This window comes from Bos javanicus, chromosome 1, assembly GCF_032452875.1.
Source record: "Bos javanicus breed banteng chromosome 1, ARS-OSU_banteng_1.0, whole genome shotgun sequence".
In the NCBI taxonomy this organism is placed as follows: domain Eukaryota; kingdom Metazoa; phylum Chordata; class Mammalia; order Artiodactyla; family Bovidae; genus Bos; species Bos javanicus.
In genome coordinates this window covers 41,382,033-41,399,740 of record NC_083868.1, presented here as the reverse complement: position 1 = coordinate 41,399,740, position 17,708 = coordinate 41,382,033, and the positions used below count along the sequence as shown (strand labels likewise).

The 17,708-nt window shown below is 35.9% G+C and overlaps 1 protein-coding gene across 15 annotated transcripts in view; it reads right to left on the bottom strand.

Annotated features, from left to right (window-relative positions):
- Positions 1-17,708, bottom strand: part of EPHA6 (EPH receptor A6) — a 1,025,466-nt gene that overhangs the window by 929,800 nt on the left and 77,958 nt on the right. For 13 of the 15 annotated variants that reach the window (XR_009740373.1, XM_061435761.1, XM_061435945.1 and 10 more), the window contains one exon: positions 1,645-1,709. The exons of the other annotated variants lie outside the window; for them this stretch is intronic. Coding sequence is in view for 9 of the 13 variants with exons in the window: in XM_061435761.1 (XP_061291745.1) it covers positions 1,645-1,709 (65 nt within the window). In the remaining 4 variants the exon portion in view is untranslated. Of the gene's footprint in view, positions 1-1,644; positions 1,710-17,708 lie in introns of those variants that run through there. 15 annotated transcript variants of the gene reach the window in all.

Here is a 17,708-nt window from a genome sequence, read left to right as displayed (position 1 = left end):
AGCAGTGTCTGGCAAATAGAAAACTATGAAATAAACATAATTTTTCAGACAACTCTGCCCTCTCTTTATATAATAAACCAGACATAGAAAATTCCTAATTCATAACACCTATGACAAAATCATTACAAGAATGATAGTAGTAAGTTTATTTGTAACTCTGTAAGTCCCTATGTCTCCTAGTTACCACTTTGCATTACGAAATGCAGCCCTGTGATCAAGCCAAACACACTCACCAGAGCAGGGGCACAACTCCTGCTGTTCCTCATATGATTCTTTGGCTATGATTACATAAAATCAGTGATAGTATGACTGCTAACATTGTCATTTTATTCAGAAAATGAAAAAGTGGGGCTTATAGACTACTTAATCATTTGTAAGTCTTTATAAGTTACTTCATCTACTGAGAAAAAGATATATATCTTGGAAAGATATTCTGGAAAAGAAGCTTTATTCACTTCAAAGTAACTGTGATTAATATACTAACTACATTCAATGAATACTGATGCATATTCATTTTAATGAAAATAAGATAATGAAGGTACAAGCATAATCTTAGTTTAAAAGACACATTCTCACAAATGGCTTGACAAGAACTCTATTAGATTAAAACTTCAGAAATAGTAAAAACACAGGCTATAAACAAACAAATCTAAAGAAACAAAAAACCTGTTAAACAAAGAAAGATTAAACTCTTACAGGAATTTTTATTTGAAAATAAAAATTTAATGAATGTTGAATAACTCCTGACATAAAGGTCAAACTCAAATAGCATTATTCTAATGATTCTAAAAACAAAAAAATTTGGGTCAACTTCTCTCAGATTTAAATTTATAAATATAACAGAAAAAAGCAATGTAGAAGAGTATCAGGGAGAATGTCATGAATGAGAAAAATACAATTCCTAAGAAAAGGAACAAAAGCTAATCCAAGTATATCTAGAAACAACTGACTGCCTCCATTGTTGAAGATTTGTTTTAACAGACAAAATCAAGGTAAAAAGCATCACAAATCACCCTTTTATTTTAGCTTTAAATAAAAAATGTAGAAATAAACTAAATGTGAAAATGAGGCAAAATATATCAAAACATGTAAAAAGTCAAGTACAACCATAGCTAAAATGATGTCAATACCCGCAAAACTGTACTTAGTAAATTATACACCCTTATAAGCCTTTCAAAAGCAACTACACTCTGCTAACAAAAATCTAACCATATGTTCCTTTTTGAAAAGTTCAAAAGATGCATAGTACTTTAGAAGATTCATATTTCCTAATGAACACCAAATGGCATCTGTAAAATTGACTTATGCTACGATAATCTAAAGTTGTTTACATACAAATATTCAATGAGGTTACCAAATTTAACATATACACAGAAAACATTTATTTTCAAAGAAAATATTTATATGGGCACTATTCTAATACTACTATATATAAACAATATATTAAAGAACAATTACTAATTTAGAAGAAAGCATTTTTATATATCATTCCACTGATTACTAGCTTTAATTGTATTTTAATCTTTTCCATAGGATTTAAGTTTTATGCTGAAATTCATACTTAAAACATTGAACAATTTTAACTATTATAATACACCCTAAAAACCCAGCAGAATAACAATTTTGAAAGATATTTAAACTTACCCCATTTAATGGATATGTTTTCCATCCTAGCTCTCCCAGCACAGTTGTTGTATCAAGCAACACAACTGGAAGCAAATAAACAACAAAAAAAATTCTTGCATGAACTTCTTAATTGACGTTAAGTAGAAACTAGTTATATAAATCACTGTCAACTACCTTTATTATTATTCTTTGAATTAGCTTTAATAAGTTGCATGACTTAGGTAAAATTATTTATAAATACTAAAGCTTAATATATAATAATTATAGTGAAAGTGAAAGTCGCTCAGTTGTGTCTGACTCTTTGTGACCCCAGGGACTATACAGTCCATGAAATTCTCCAGGCCAGAATACTGGAGTGGGTAGCTGTTCCCTTCTCCAGGGGATCTTCCCAACCCAGGGATCAAACCCAGGTCTCCCGCATTGCTGGTGGATTCTTTATCAGCTGAGTCATAGGTAAATATAAAATGAATGTGGTAGTTATACATTAATTTTAAAATAAGAAACGTGTGCTTAACAACACTAAATGAAATGGAATAACAGAACTAACACAGTCATTTTTAGTAAAAATGATAAATGTTGGAAGAGGTAAGCGAGAATACAACCACCAGATGACCTATAAGCAGGACCTGACCAATGGATGGGAGGCTCTTGAGCTCCTCACCTGTCCTTAGAATGTACACTCTTCCTATCATTCCCACAGCGGTAGCTGTTCTAAGGGCAGAGCCTTGAGAGGGTAAGGTGCTGCTGAAACTATCTGTATTGTGCATATAACTAAACCCTGTTGAGACCTCTAGGACTCTGGTGGTCAAGGGGTAGAGGCCTACTTGTTTGGCAGCTGCACAAAACAAGTCTTGTACATATAAGACTACTTATTAAACCTGCCACCTACCAATCTGGAGTGATCTGCTCCTTCCTTTGCTCTGTCCTTGCCCCATGTGAGTATGGGGCCACTTTGCAGACCAACAGTGAAATGACTACCTTTCTTTCCCTCTCATTTATAAAAATAGTCTCTTTTTTTACCATATTAAAGAAAGAAAAAATTTAAAGCAGGTCTGTATATTTTCTTTCTGTGTTGTCTTGTATATGACTGGCAACTCATTTTGAATAAACTCATATCTTTTTATTGTATGTGCTAGTATACTTACTGCTAAAGGAAGTAAAAGCCAAAACAAAAAACATATACCTTTTCCCCTGACCAAAAGTAACTCATAATCTGGTTGGGAAGACATAAAAACAAATAATCAGGACATATTCTCTTAAAGTCTAAAACTGTAGACTATACAATAGCTTAACAATTAAATTAGGCTAAGTCTGAATGGATATGAGAGTTGGGCCTTAAAGAAGGTTGAGCACCCAAGAATTGATGCTTTCAAACTGTGGTGCTGGAGAAGACCCTTGAGAGTCGCTTGGACTGCAAGGAGTCCAATCAATCCTAAAGGAAGTCAACTCTGAATATTCATTGAAAGGACTGGTGCTAAAGCTGAATCTCCAATACTTTGGCCACTTGATGCAAAGAACTGATTCACTGGAAAAGACACTGATGCTGGGAAAGAGTGAAGGCGGGAGGAGAAAGGGACAACAGAGGATGAGATGGTTGGATGGCATCATCAACACAGTAGATATGAGTTTGAGCAAATTCTGGGAAATAGTGAAGGACAGGCAAGCCTGGCATGCTGTAGTCCATGGGGTTTCAGAGTCAGACATGACTTAGCAGCTGAACAACAACAACAAAAAGGCTGGCATGGAGGTCTGAGATGATTTCATAAAGGAAATGCAATTTGGTCTGGGCTATGATGAAGGGGTCTTTAATCACATGTGCTGAGAAACAAATTTATTTTAGAATACCTTGCTTGGGGCTGGTGCACTGGGACGACCAAGAGGGAGGGTATGGGGAGGGCGGAGGGAGGAGGAAGGAGGGTTCAGGATGGGGAACACATGTATACCTGTGGCAGATTCGTTTTGATGTTTGGCAAAACTAATACAATAAAGTTTAAAAATAAAATAAAATAAAAAAAAAGAATACCTTCTATAAAGTCACTGAGTTATAACTAAATTAGTTCTCAGTTGCTGGAGTGGGAAGTAGGAGTGGAAAATATTTAGGGAATTAAGAGAACAGAAATGAGTCTAGAAAGATAAATGGAGGTCAATTGGGGAGTATTTTGGTAGTGTTTCCACCAAGTTAATGTGTTCAGTTCAGTTGCTCAGTTGTGTCCGACTCTTTGAGGCCCCATTGACTACAGCACGCCAGGCTTCCCTGTCCATCACCAACACCTGGAGCTTGCTCAAACTCATGTCCATCGAGTCAGTAATACCATACAACCATCTCATCCTCTGTTGTCCCCTTCTCCTTCTGTCTTCAGTCTTTCCCAGCATCAGGGTCTTTTCCAATGAGTCAGTCCTTCACATCAGGTGGCCAAAGTATTGGGAGTTTCAGCTTTACATACGACCCATATTTTTAACTTCTATCATCAAATCCCCAGTAAGGTCATGGACCAAACAGTAAGAAACAGTGCTTTGGTATCTCAAGTTTTACTTTATCTAGCTAAGAAAATGGAGGGTTTTTAGTAGTTTAAAAAGGTGCCATTGGAAATGTGTTATTTGGCATCTGTTGTTTGGTGTTTATGGTAAGGATTCTGAGATTTTTTTTATTTGAATGACTGTATACTTTATTGATTTTTAGTATGAAACACTGCTTAAAGTTCTAGGATAAACTCTACATGCTCATTGCAGAATATTCTTCCAATATATTCACTAAGCATATATTTGTAAAACTGAGCTGCAATCATTTAATTTTAATTATGCAAAATTCTCAAATACTTTAAAATATGGAGAAAACAGTACAATGAACTCTCATTGTATTAATTACCCTGCCTCAATTGTTACAAACCTATAGCCAATCTTATTCCATCTATACTTGCATACCTACTCTTACTGCAAGATTTCTTTGAAGCAAATTCTAGTAATCATCTAATTTCATCTGTAAAAATTTCAGTATTTATATATAAGGTAAAGATTCCTTTTAATATAACTATAATATCTTGATCCATTACTATAAATAGTATGTATTAATTAATATCATCAAATATTCAGTCAGTGTTCAATATTCCTATGGTCCCAACTTATTTTAACGGAAAATCAAGATCTAAATAAGTCCATACATTACAATGAGGTTGTGTTCTCTTCCTTTTTTTATATTTTATATGCCCCCACTTTTTCCTTTTTTTTAAGTTAGATTTACTGAGGTATGATTTACTTACAATAAAATTCAGCCTATTTAAATGAGCATTTCTAGGAATTGTGACAAACTCCAATGTCATGTAACTACCACTACAATCAAGCTATAGAATATTTCCATCACCATCAAAACTTTCTATGTGATCCTTTATGGTAAATCCAGTCCCCTCAATAATCCCCAGAAACCATTAATCTGACTTCTCCCTTGATTTTCACTTTCCCAGAATGTTGAATGACTGAAATCATATGTAGGATGACATCATATGATGATTTTTGAGCCTGCTTTCTTTCGCTCAGCATAACACATTTGAGATTCATTTATGTCACTATGTGTATCAATTTATACACTGAACACTCAGTCCCTTTTTATTGCTGAAAAGTATTATATAGAATGGAATTCCCTAGCTGATGAATTTTCATGTACAGATTTTTATACAAACCGAAGTTTTCATTTCTCCATTGTAAATAGCAATTACTGAGTTACATAGAGAATGTTTATTTTTTAAGAAACTGTCAAACTGGTTTCCAAAATGGCTGTATAGTTTTACATTCCCTTTAGTAGAATGTATGATTTTCCAATTGTTCTACATCTTTACCAGATCTTGGTACTATTCAGTTTTCTTTTTTTTTTTTTTTAAGGCATTCTAACAGATGTACAATAGTATCTCATTGCTGTTTTAACTAGTCAGTTAACTTTTTCACTAAATGAAATAAAATTTACTAGAAAAAAATTTGACCTACAAAGGTAGTTTTATCACACATTCTAGATTTTCCCTTTTGTGAGAAATCACTGAACATACTTCCCCATTCTCTGTATTTTCTTTAAATTGGTAGATATATTAAGTGGCTTGACCAGATCAAGGTTCCATTTATTTTTTTATGTTTTGTAAAATTACTTCGTTGGTGGTGTTTTATAGTCCTTACACCAAATCAAGGAATATATCAGTGTTTACTAGGGGTATGTAAAAAGGACTCAAGAACCAACTGGCTTAAACTTCCACTAGCTAAAAATAGATAATTTGAACATACACAAGATTAATGACTATAAGGGACTGAAACACTTCAAGTATACTTAAATGCATTCATAATGATAAAGTATACCTACTAATATATTTTGCAGTGCACTAGGAAGCCATTATTTTAAAAACTGTTAAAAAATCTGAAAAGAATAAAATACTTACTTTGTTTTTTATATATGAACTATTTATAAATAAATAAATAGTTAATGAAGGAACATTCATCGTATTGAAATATTTGAGTTAATAAATGAAGAAGGAATGATCAAATTAGGCTACAACATTTTCTGTCCTTAATGAATTAATATATTTAGCTAACGACTTCCAATGCTGCTAATATCATGTAAAGAGATAAAAAAAAAAAACACACATAAAGGGTTAGAGCTTTTAAAAAGGCCTTCTTTATAGCTTCATTTACACCATATTAACATATAATTCTAACAAGCCTACAAGTAAAAGAAAGTACAATGCATACACACACACACACACACACACATACATAAACACACACATGCAAATTCACAAAATGGTACTTGATGGTATTTGGGTTCATTCAGTATAAAAATAATGCTCTCATATATTAGAGAAAAAATCTGAAGTCATAATAAATATTCAAACTCCAAGCTTAAGTTATCAAATGAATATAATTTTATTTTTGGTATATACATGTTGCTGCTGCTGCTAAGTTGCTTCAGTCATGTCCAGCTCTGTGCGACCCCATAGACGGCTGCCCAACAAGCTCCCCCGTCCCTGAGATTCTCCAGGCAAGAACACTGGAGTGGGTTGCCATTTCCTTCTCCAAGTCAGTGGTAAAGAATCCACCTGCCAATGGAGAAAGAAATGGCAACCAACTCCTGTATTCTTGCCCGGGAAATTCCACGGACAGAGGAGCCTAGCAGACTATAATCCATGGGGTCACAAAAGAGTCGGACACAATTTAGCAAATAAACAACAATATACTATAGAAAAGAATTCAGAAATGTGTAATAGCAGAATCTACTTTGGGGCACTAAAAAATTTAATGTTACTCATTTAACACATTTATATTTTGGAATACATCATTCATGTCTGACTCTTTGTGACCCCATACACTGGAACCTAGCAGGCTCCTCTGTCAATGGGATTTTCCAGGCAAGAATACTCAAGTGAGTTGCCATTTCTTACTCTAGGGGACCTTGCGTGGATTGAACCCGTGTCTCATCTCCTGCGTTGCAGCAGATTCTTTACCACTAAGCCACTTGGAAGCTCATTCTTTCCCTGCTGCTGCTGCTGCTAAGTCGCTTCCGTCGTGTCCGACTCTGTGCGACCCCATAGACAGCAGCTAACCAGGCTTCCCCATCCCTGGGATTTTCCAGGCAAGAGTACTGGAGTTGGGTGCCATCGCCTTCTCTGCATTTTTTCCCTAGCAGGCTGATTAAGTAATGATACTAAATCAGTCAGATAGGCTTCCCAGTTGGTGCTAGTGATAAAGAACCTGCCTCCTACTGCAGGAGACATAAGAGACATGGGTTTGATCCCTGGGTCAGGAAGATTCTCTGGAGAATAGCACGGTAATTCACTCCAGTATTCTTGCCTCAAAAATCCCATGAACAGAAGAGCCTGGTAGGCTCCAGTCCATGGGGTCGCAGAGAGTTGGATACGGCTGAAGTGACAGCACACATACATATAGGAAGGATGTTTTATATGTTTCCTTCTTCAAGGAATCTCACACTGTCCTATAAATTCTTTTCTTTTCTTTTTTTTTTTTTTAATGCTCAAGTTACAGGTGAGAAAACTAAGGCTCAGAGAGCTTACATATTTTCCCTAGGATCACAAAGTGATTCCAACCAAGGAGATTCATGCTAGAATAAGGAAGTAAGTAAGAAAGTCACTCAGTCGTGTCCGACTCTTTGCAACCCCATGGACTACACAGTCCATGGAATTCTCCAGGCCATAATACTGGAGTGGGTAGCCGTTTCCTTCTCCAGGGGATCTTCCCAGCACAGGGATCAAATCCAAGTCTCCTGTATTGTGGGTGGATTCTTTACCAGCTGAGCCACAGGCAAAGCTCAAGGATACTGGAGTGGGTAGCCTATCCCTTCTCCAGCAGATCTTCCCCACCCAGGAATCAAACCAGGATCTCCTGCATTGCAGGCAGATTCTTGACCAGACCAACTAAGCTATCAGGGAAGCCGATGCTAGACTACTCCTTTAAAATTTTATAGTTTTTTCTTACTTCCATTATTTGTTTTTCTTTTTATTTTTGTAGATGCAGAGAAAAATCACCATTTACTTTCCTGATTCCAAATCTAGATAAGTTTATATCCTACTTTTCTCATCAGTGGGTTCTACAGAAGCATTATTGGTATCATGACATTTAAATCAGGGAGTTTATTGGAGTACAGAGAATAAAACTCCCTAATATTGAAGTCTACCAATGAAGATTTCTTTTTCATGGACTGTCAAAATAATTAATCAATTAACTGAGGTAATTATTTTTTTAAATATATTTGGGCTGCTCAATTCTTAAAATATTTATAATTTTTAAACTGAAATATAATCATTTCAAAATAAACAACAAAAAAGAAAATCTGTACATATCTACAACAGTTAAGATCCTTAAGAGCACCTTTTTTGTTTATTAGTAGCTTCATGAAACAAGATTTACATAACTGCTTTATCTTCCTCATTAAACTGCAATCATACTTTCTAAAAATTCATAAGAACAGCAAAATTTCAAATTTGCATTCCTGACAGGTGAAGGATGCATTAATATCAAAATAAAACTAAAGATTTATTTTTATTTTTAACACCATTACATGTGACATATGTTTAAATTTTATCAGTTGCTCATAGACAAAAACCCCACAAACTCAGATTTTGCAGGCATACTAATTACATTGGACCCAGCAAGGTGAGAGCTCCTCCTGCTGGCTTTAAATAAAAGTTATCTAGTCCCTGCTGCTGCTGCTGCTGCTGCTGCTGCTGCTAAGTTGCTTCAGTCGTGTCCGACTCTGTGCAACCCCACAGACAGCAGCCCACCAGGCTCCACAGTCCCTAGGATTCTCCAGGCAAGAACACTGGAGTGGGTTGCCGTTTCCTTCTCTGATGCATGAAAGTGAAAAGTGAAAGTAAAGTCGCTCAGTCGTGTCCGGCTCTTCGCTACCCCATGGACTGCAGCCTCCTAGGCTCTTCCGTCCATTGGATTTTCCAGGCAAGAGTACTGGAGTGGGTTGCCACTGCCTTCTCCGATCTAGTCCCTACTAGAGTGCAAAAATACTCTAAACTGAGGGAGAAAAAGAACACCATCTCAATATTAATTTCAGTAAAACTAAATACTCTATAATTTTTTATTTATTAGCACGATTTTAAATATGGTAAGATTAACACCAGTGATTTGTTTAGGGGTTACACATGAAAATATAATTATGTATTCATATCGTAATAAATGAGAAACAGGATAAACTAACAATACATAAAAGTAGTAGGTTGATGGTATCAAACTAAAGTTTTAAAATGTTTATTTCATTTAATAAGCAACATAATGCATAGAATAGGTTAAACTATGTACAATTTCCCTATCAACTTTCAGAAATAAATCTCTAGCATACCTTTCTCTGAAAATATCTCTTAATTTATTAGTGCTCCCTTTACTCATTCTTTGGAAGTTATAAGAAAATGATCAGATCAGATCAGTTGCTCAGTCGTGTCTGACTCTTTGCGACCCCATGAATCGCAGCACGCCAGGCTGCCCTGTCCATCACCAACTCCCAGAGTTCACTCAGACTCACGTCCATCGAGTCAGTGATGCCATCCAGGCATCTCATCCTCTATCATCCCCTTCTCCTCTTGCCCCCAATCCCTCCCAGCATCAGAGTCTTTTCCAGTGAGTCAACTCTTCACATGAGGTGGCCAAAGTACTGGAGTTTCAGCTTTAGCATCATTCCTTCCAAAGAAATCCCAGGGCTGATCTCCTTCAGAATGGACTGGTTGGATCTCCTTGCAGTCCAAGGGACTCTCAAGAGTCTTCTCCAACACCACAGTTGGAGAAGAAAATGTTATTGTAGTTAAAAGAAGATATCAAATGACAAAGACAAGGTTGATAGCACTGGATTAAATGTGAGAGTAATAAGTACCCAACATTAAGAAGCTCAATGTTAATTTCTTTCCTTTGGATAATTTATTGAATCTTTATATTCCTTTCACTAAATTTAAGATATATTAATTTAAAAACATTTAGAAAGTTGGTAATGATGACCCTATGTGCAAGACAGCAAAAGAGACACACATGTAAAGAACAGTCTTTTGGACTCTGTGGGAAAAGGTGTGGGTGGGATGATTTGAGAGAATAGCACTGAAACATGTATATTATTGTATGTGAAACAGATCTCCAGTCCAGGTTGGATTCATGATACAGGGTGCTCAGGGCTGGTGCACTGGGATGACCCTGAGAGATGGGATGCGGAGGGAGGTGGGATGGGGGTTCAGGATGGGGAGTACATGTACACCCATGGCTGATTCATGTCAATGTATGTCAAAAACCATGACAATATTGTAATTAGCCTCCAATTAAAATAAATTAATTAATTTTATAAAGCTATTTTTTAAAAAACAATTAGCGTATAGGTTTACAGTATATAATAGAAGATCATCTTCATTTCAACTGTACAATAAAAAATGAAGAGATTTTATTTAATATAGCATTTTGAAAAATTAAACAATAAGAGATCAATCAACCCACTAAGAAAGTAGTTATTGTTTTAGGATAGTTTTACTATAAAAATTCAAGTTAATGATATGTGAATCGAGTCCAAAGATTTATCAGTATTTTTAAACATTCATACAGCGGTAAACACTGGTTTAGAATTTTCTCCAACAGACTTCTTACAAAGACCCAGAAAGATAAAGTCACTTAGTAACAAGTTAGTAGAGACTTTAGTTAGTTCCATGTTCCATTGACTGTAACACACTTACCATCTCCCATAACATAGGTAAAATAAGGGGAAAATTCTGACATCATGACCAGATATAAAACAATCACAGAATAATTTGAATTATAGGCACAGATACATAAGCATGTAGGGATCTATATCTATTAATATCCACCTATCTATAAACAGCAGTCATCTACTTCAATATCAACCTGCTTAAATCCTATTTTACACTGGCATTTAGGTTACCATATTAACTAATGTTTTGACATAACTGCATGTGTTTGGCAAAAATCAGTTTTAACTTTCAGATACTATGCATTTTTACCCTCACAGAGAGTCAGAATCAATATTTAATTTCTAAAAATAAATCAAACACAGATTGCTTTAAGTAAACATAGGATTATTATGTTTACCCCTTAGTATCTCCCTCTAAATATTGACATTTTCCGAGACTCATTCCTTCTTATATATTAATAACAAAGTACTTTTATCTAGAAACTGAGATCAATACTTGTTCATTAAGTATACTTACAGCATTTTGTTTTGTCACAGCTTTACTATTTTTCTTGTTGCTTGTTTGTTTTTAATACAGGTGCTATTCATGGTTATTTTGTCTACCCTAGGTGAGAGTTTGCAAATCCTATTTGAATAGGTAATATGAATAGGTAATTTGAAGGTAATATGACCACAGAGACTTTAAGTACCTTTCTCAAGATTAGAGAATAAAATCAGTCTAGAACAAGTGAACTCACAACCTTCAGCTTTCTACTCTAATAGAAAATAATCTTTTTTTTTTCTTTTTCAGAAAGCAGGTTCAAACGTTTGTCTCTGTCCCTTCTTGAAAACAAATCACTGTTTTTTAGTTCTGATGGAAAAATAAGCTATAATAACTAGAAACTAATTTCTTTATCACTTTAAATGAAGAAAAGCAGGGAGGGAGTGGGGCGCGGGGCACAGAATTCAAGCTAGTTTGCTCTTTAGAAGGCAAGTTATACAAATGAGTAAGAACTGTCACTAAAAATCTTATCCAAATAATGAATGGTAAACAGTTGATTAAAAATATAACAAGTAATGTCTATCCTTACTTCCACACCCTCCTAGTTTACTCAAAAGAAACCTTATATGGTTATCCTGCTTGACATAGACTTATATGCTTCAGTCCCATAATCATCTCTAAAGTCTGCCATTAGACAGGAGGGCTTACCACAGAGACCCAAGGAGAACCAGGGGTGGATCTAAATCCATCACAAGGTCACTGAGAGATATTGGTCTGTTCCCTCTGGGCTCCTGAACAAAGTCTTTAAGACTTATCAATGAGTCACCTCAAGTCATGCTTTCCCCATAAATTGTTCAATTATCTACCGGCTTAAAGGAAAAAAAAAAAAAAAAGAAAGGAAATTTTGTATGTTACAAATTAATAGCAATATATAATACTTTCATTTTGACATCTTCAACTCTTTGACCTATAAAGAAACTAAGTATTGAAAACTTCATTTAGTAGAAGTATTATTTTCATCTGCTTCAAAGTTTTAATAGGTAGAAGAGACTACTTGGTTTTAGTCTTACATTTTCTAATCTTATATTTCATAAACATAATCTTTTTCATCTCTCACAGAAACTCACAACATAAACTCACTCAAAAACTCCACTTAGCTCAAACCACTACACTTTCTCCCCATCACTTACACAGCATCAGAGAGGCTTCTTGTGTTTCTAGTTCATTCCTTTCTCACACTTCTCACTTGTTTTCCGTGGCAATGAACATTTTCCTTTTTTTTTTTTTAATTAAAGTCAATGTCTGAAAGGAGCTTAAATCTTTGTTTTTATAGCTCTGGTAAAAGAGATTATGACTACTTATTTGGAAGTCTCATCTACAATGTATTGTACATCTCACTGCAAAACCATTTCTATATAATGGAAGAAAAATATAAAAAAAAACCTATTGAAACCCTTATCTTAAAACCAAAGTGGCTCTGCATTGAGAAGGAAAAAATGACTTTTACTGGACTATAAGAAAAACTTAAGAGTGAAAATAATCTTTTTTTCCTCGAAAATGGAAAGAAAAAAATTTTTTCCTAGATTGTTTTTTTCTTCCATTAAACTTACATAGACATGATAGAAAGTATTTACTTCCTTCTTTAGGACATGATAGTCAAAATATTTTACTTGATTTTATATGAATATATTTTAATATTATTTCAACAAATATTAATTGAGTTTCTGCAATATTTAGACTCTATATTAACAAATGGAGGGTATAGAAAGTTTATAAGATACAATGTCTACCCTAAAGGAGTATCTGGTATTATTTTTTTCACTCCAACTGTTAGATTTTTATGTCAACTCACATGCCATAGTTTATTCAAACATGTAAATAGTAAAACAGATTAAAATGCCCTTATTTAGAAGGTGCAAAAGAGGAAAGGCTGAAGCAATTTACTAGAATGTATAGAATCAAATTGCTTTTCTAAAAGGGTGGACACCAAATAGTACATCAACATCACCATCAAAACTGTCAATAATTGGATCACTTATCTCAGTTTCTAAAGAAGTCTCAAGGAATGAACAGACTGTAGAAAAGAATCCCAGTAGACAACAGGAAGAGAAATAACAATTTCCAACCTGAAGGGTACTCTTCTCCAAAGTAGTACCAAATACAGGAAACTAAATTTGTCAGGAGAAACATAGTGTTTTACTTAGAGTGGGAGATTTTAAAACTTAAACATCAGAAGTAAACATTTTCTAATCTAAGTTTTAATCATCAGAAATTAAAACAGTACCAGATAAAAACAATAATTGTATTGTCAAATTTGCAAATTAAAATTTATAAGGATAGCATTCTCATCTTTGTCCAATGAAATTATAGCCAAATGAGGAAGGCTTCTTATTAATATCCTCTTAGAAGATAAGAAGATATTAAGAAGAGGTGGCAAGAATACACAGAAGAACTGTACAAAAAAGATCTTCACGACCAAGATAATTATGATGGTGTGATCACTCACCTAGAGCCAGACACCCTTGAATCTGAAGTCAATTGAGCCTTAGGAAGTATCACTACGAACAAAGCTAGTGGAGATGATGGAATTCCAGTTGAGCTATTTCAAATCCTGGAAGATGATGCTGTGAAAGTGCTGCATTCAATATGACAGCAAATTTGGAAAACTCAGCAGTAGCCACAGGACTGGAAAAGGTCAGTTTTCATTCCAATCCCAAAGAAAGGCAATGCCAAAGAATGCTCAAATGACCGCATAATTGTACTCATCTCACATGCTAGTAAAGTAATGCTCAAAATTCTCCAAGCCAGGCTTCAGCAATACGTGAACCGTGAACTGCCAGATGTTCACACTGGTTTTAGAAAAGGCAGAGGAACCAGAGATCAAATTGCCAACATCCGCTGGATCAGGGAAAAAGCAAGAGAGTTCCAGAAAAACATCTATTTCTGCTTTATTGACTATGCTAAAGCCTTTGACTATGTGGATCACAATAAACTGTGGAAAATTTTGAAAGAGATGGGAATACAGACCACCTGATCTGCCTCTTGAGAAATTTGTATGTAGGTCAGGAAGCAACAGTTAGAACTGGACATGGAACAACAGACTGGTTCCACATAGGAAAAGGAGTACGTCAAGGCTGTATATTGTCACCCTGCTTATTTAACTTATATGCAGAGTACATCATGAGAAACACTGGGCTGGAAGAAGCATAAGCTGGAATCAAGATTGCCAGGAGAAATATCATTCACCTCAGATATGCAGATGACATCACCCTTATGGCAGAAAGTGAAGAGGAACTAAAAAGCCTCTTGATGAAAGTGAAAGAGGAGAGTGAAAAAGTTGGCTTAAAACTCAACATTCAGAAAATGAAGATCATGGCATCTGGTCCCATCACTTCATGGGAAATAGATGGGGAAACAGTGGAAACAGTGTCAGACTTTTTTTTTTTTTTTTGCAGGGGGGCCTCCAAAATCACTGCAGATGGTGATTGTAGCCATGAAATTAAAAGATGCTTCCTCCTTGGAAGGAAAGTTATGTCCAACCTAGATAGCATGTTCAAAAGCTGAGACATTACTCTGCCAACAAAGGTCCATCTAGTCAAGGCTATGGTTTTTCCAGTGGTCAAGTATGGATGTGAGAGTTGGACTGTGAAGAAAGCTGAGCACCAAAGAATTGATGCTTTTGAACTGTGGTGTTGGAGAAGACTCTTGAGAGTCCCTTGGACTGCAAGATCAGTCCAGGTTGTTCTTTGGAAGGGATGATGCTAAAGCTGAAACTCCAGTACTTTGGCCACGTCATGTGAAATGTTGACTCATTGGAAAAGACTCTGATGCTGGGAGGGATTGGGGGCAGGAGGAGAAGGGGACGACAGAGGATGAAATGACTGGATGGCATCACTGACTCGATGGACGTGAGTTTGAGTGAACTCTGGGAGTTGGTGATGGACAGGGAGGCCTGGCGTGCTGCAATTCATGGCGTCACAAAGAGTCGGACATGACTGAGCGACTGACTTGAACTGAACTGAAAGAAGGCTTCCCTGTTTGTTCTGCTGGAAAAGGATCTGCCTGCAATGCAGTAGATGCTGGTTCTATCTCTGGGTCGGGAAGATCCCTGGGAGAAGGGAATGGCTACCCACTCCAGTATTCTGGCCTGGATAATTCTACGGACTGTATAGTCCATGGGGTTGCAAAGAGTCGAACATGACTGATTGACTTTCACTAAAGTTATATTAATTTACAAGTTAGTTCTGCCCACATAATACAAGCTCCTTAAAGGAAGGGTCTGTTCATGTATGTGTATATATTTGTTGAATAAAATAAGTGAATGAATGAACAAATGAATGAGTATGGGCAAGAAACTCATATCCTGGGTAAAAGCACTCTTAATTAAATACTGGAAAAGCAGTGCAGGACTAGTGGGAAGGCAGGCACTGCAGGAAATTTAATGGCTACTGAACTTCAGTTTGTATTGGGGAAGGTCAAAGTTTATCATATATGATTTCTCTCAGATGTGGTTAAGGGACAAAATGAGTAGGTGTCTGTATGGAACCCAGAATGGATTGTGAGAAGATGTTTTCTGTACTTTTTGGAGTCCCTGCTCTGCTTTACCTGGCCTCTACGTTTTCATCACAGAGTGCCCTCAGGCTGCACTCTGAATCCAAACCCTTGCATCTATATCCATCTCTGACATTACAGTGTTCACATCCTCCTCCTCTATCTGCTGCCCCACTGAAAGCATTTATCATAGTAAGAAAACACCTTAACTAAAACAGCACATAGATGTGCGTGTGTTAGTTGCTCAGTCATGTCCGACTCTTTGTGACCCCATGGACTGTAGCCCACCAGGATTCTCTGTCCATGAGATTCTCCAGGCAAGAATACTAGAGTGGATTGTCATTCCCTTCTCCAGAGAAACTGCTCGACCCAAGGATTGGACCCTGGTCTCCTGCATTGCAGGCAGATTCTTTACCATTGGAGCTACAAGGAAGTCCTTATAAGTGTGCTTATTAATACTCATTTCCCCTTATCCCTTCCACCCTACTTATTTATTTATTCAGTTTAAATTTGAACTGATTACAGCTCCCTTTGGTGAGAGTAACTTGAGTTTTTCTTCATGGTATATCTAAAATCACACTACATAAGCAGCTCCTCAAAGAAATATTCTGAAAGAGAATTCCTAAAACCCCAGTTTCTATCACTTCCAAAGATATTACTCTCTAAAACCCCAGTTTCTATCATTTCCAAAGATATTACTCTCTGTTTAGAATATATCTTCTATTTACTTCCTGGGTTCTATACCTGGCTTTACTATTGTGTACTTTTGTAAACTTAGGTAAGTAAAAATTCTTATTCTACCAATTGCTGGGAGTTACTCTACCTTAACGGAGAAGACAATGGCAACCCACTCCAGTGTTCTTGCCTGGAGAATCCCAGGGACAGGGGAGCCTGGTGGGCTGCCGTCTATGGGGTCGCACAGAGTCAGACATGACTGAAGCAACGCAGCAGCAGCAGCAGCAGCAACTCTGCCTTAAATCAAGCAAGTAATTCTCTAAGCCTTAGAATCTGATTCTCAACACACTCTAATCTTATTAGCTTCTCTACTAGGATGGAATGTAAAAAAAGACAAAGTAAAACAAAAGTTGGCTCATTGTTTCATGGATGATGACTGTCTCTCCTTTGCCTTTTGAATTTAACTTATTAGTTGATGTACTCAATGAGTGTTCAAAAAGGATGTAAGACAATGATTTTTTCCTTAGGTTTCCCCAACCTGGTCTCCTGCTGATCCCCAAAATATTACTCTAGCTTCTTTTGTCTCTAAAAATGGTACAACTAAATTGTCAATGTTGAAGCCTCCTATCTAAATCAGCTAAATTGTTTATGAACAATAACATTTCACAGTCAGTTGCTTACAAAACATGGTTGTCAGGTCATGAAACTTGATAATCTGTTCATATAATGACATACATTCTGCGGATATGCTACAAAAGAATAATTTGAATAAAAATGTAATTTTAACTCTTTTATAATAATTTCAACATCCTTGACTGCCTAATGAATGTGTGTTGTCTTCTGAATCATAAATTAAACTGTACTGAGGATTTTGTTAAGTAACATTGCCTGTGGAACACATTAGTCTATAACAAGAGAAATGGACACTAAAAAGGTAAAGACAAAATATTAAGAAAACCAGTTGTTATATACAAATTAAATAGCTATTTAGCATAATTATTTGATAAATAAAGCTATGAGGATTATGTAGGACAACTTCCTGCTAGAAACTATTGAGGAAATGACAGACCAAATGGGATGCCAGATTTAGAGGCTCATGAATGAACTGCAAGACAACTGATCTTCTGTGGCATATTTCTGTACTGCAGAGGAGTCAGGGTGAGGAATGGTTCATAAATGAAACATTTACAAATGTAA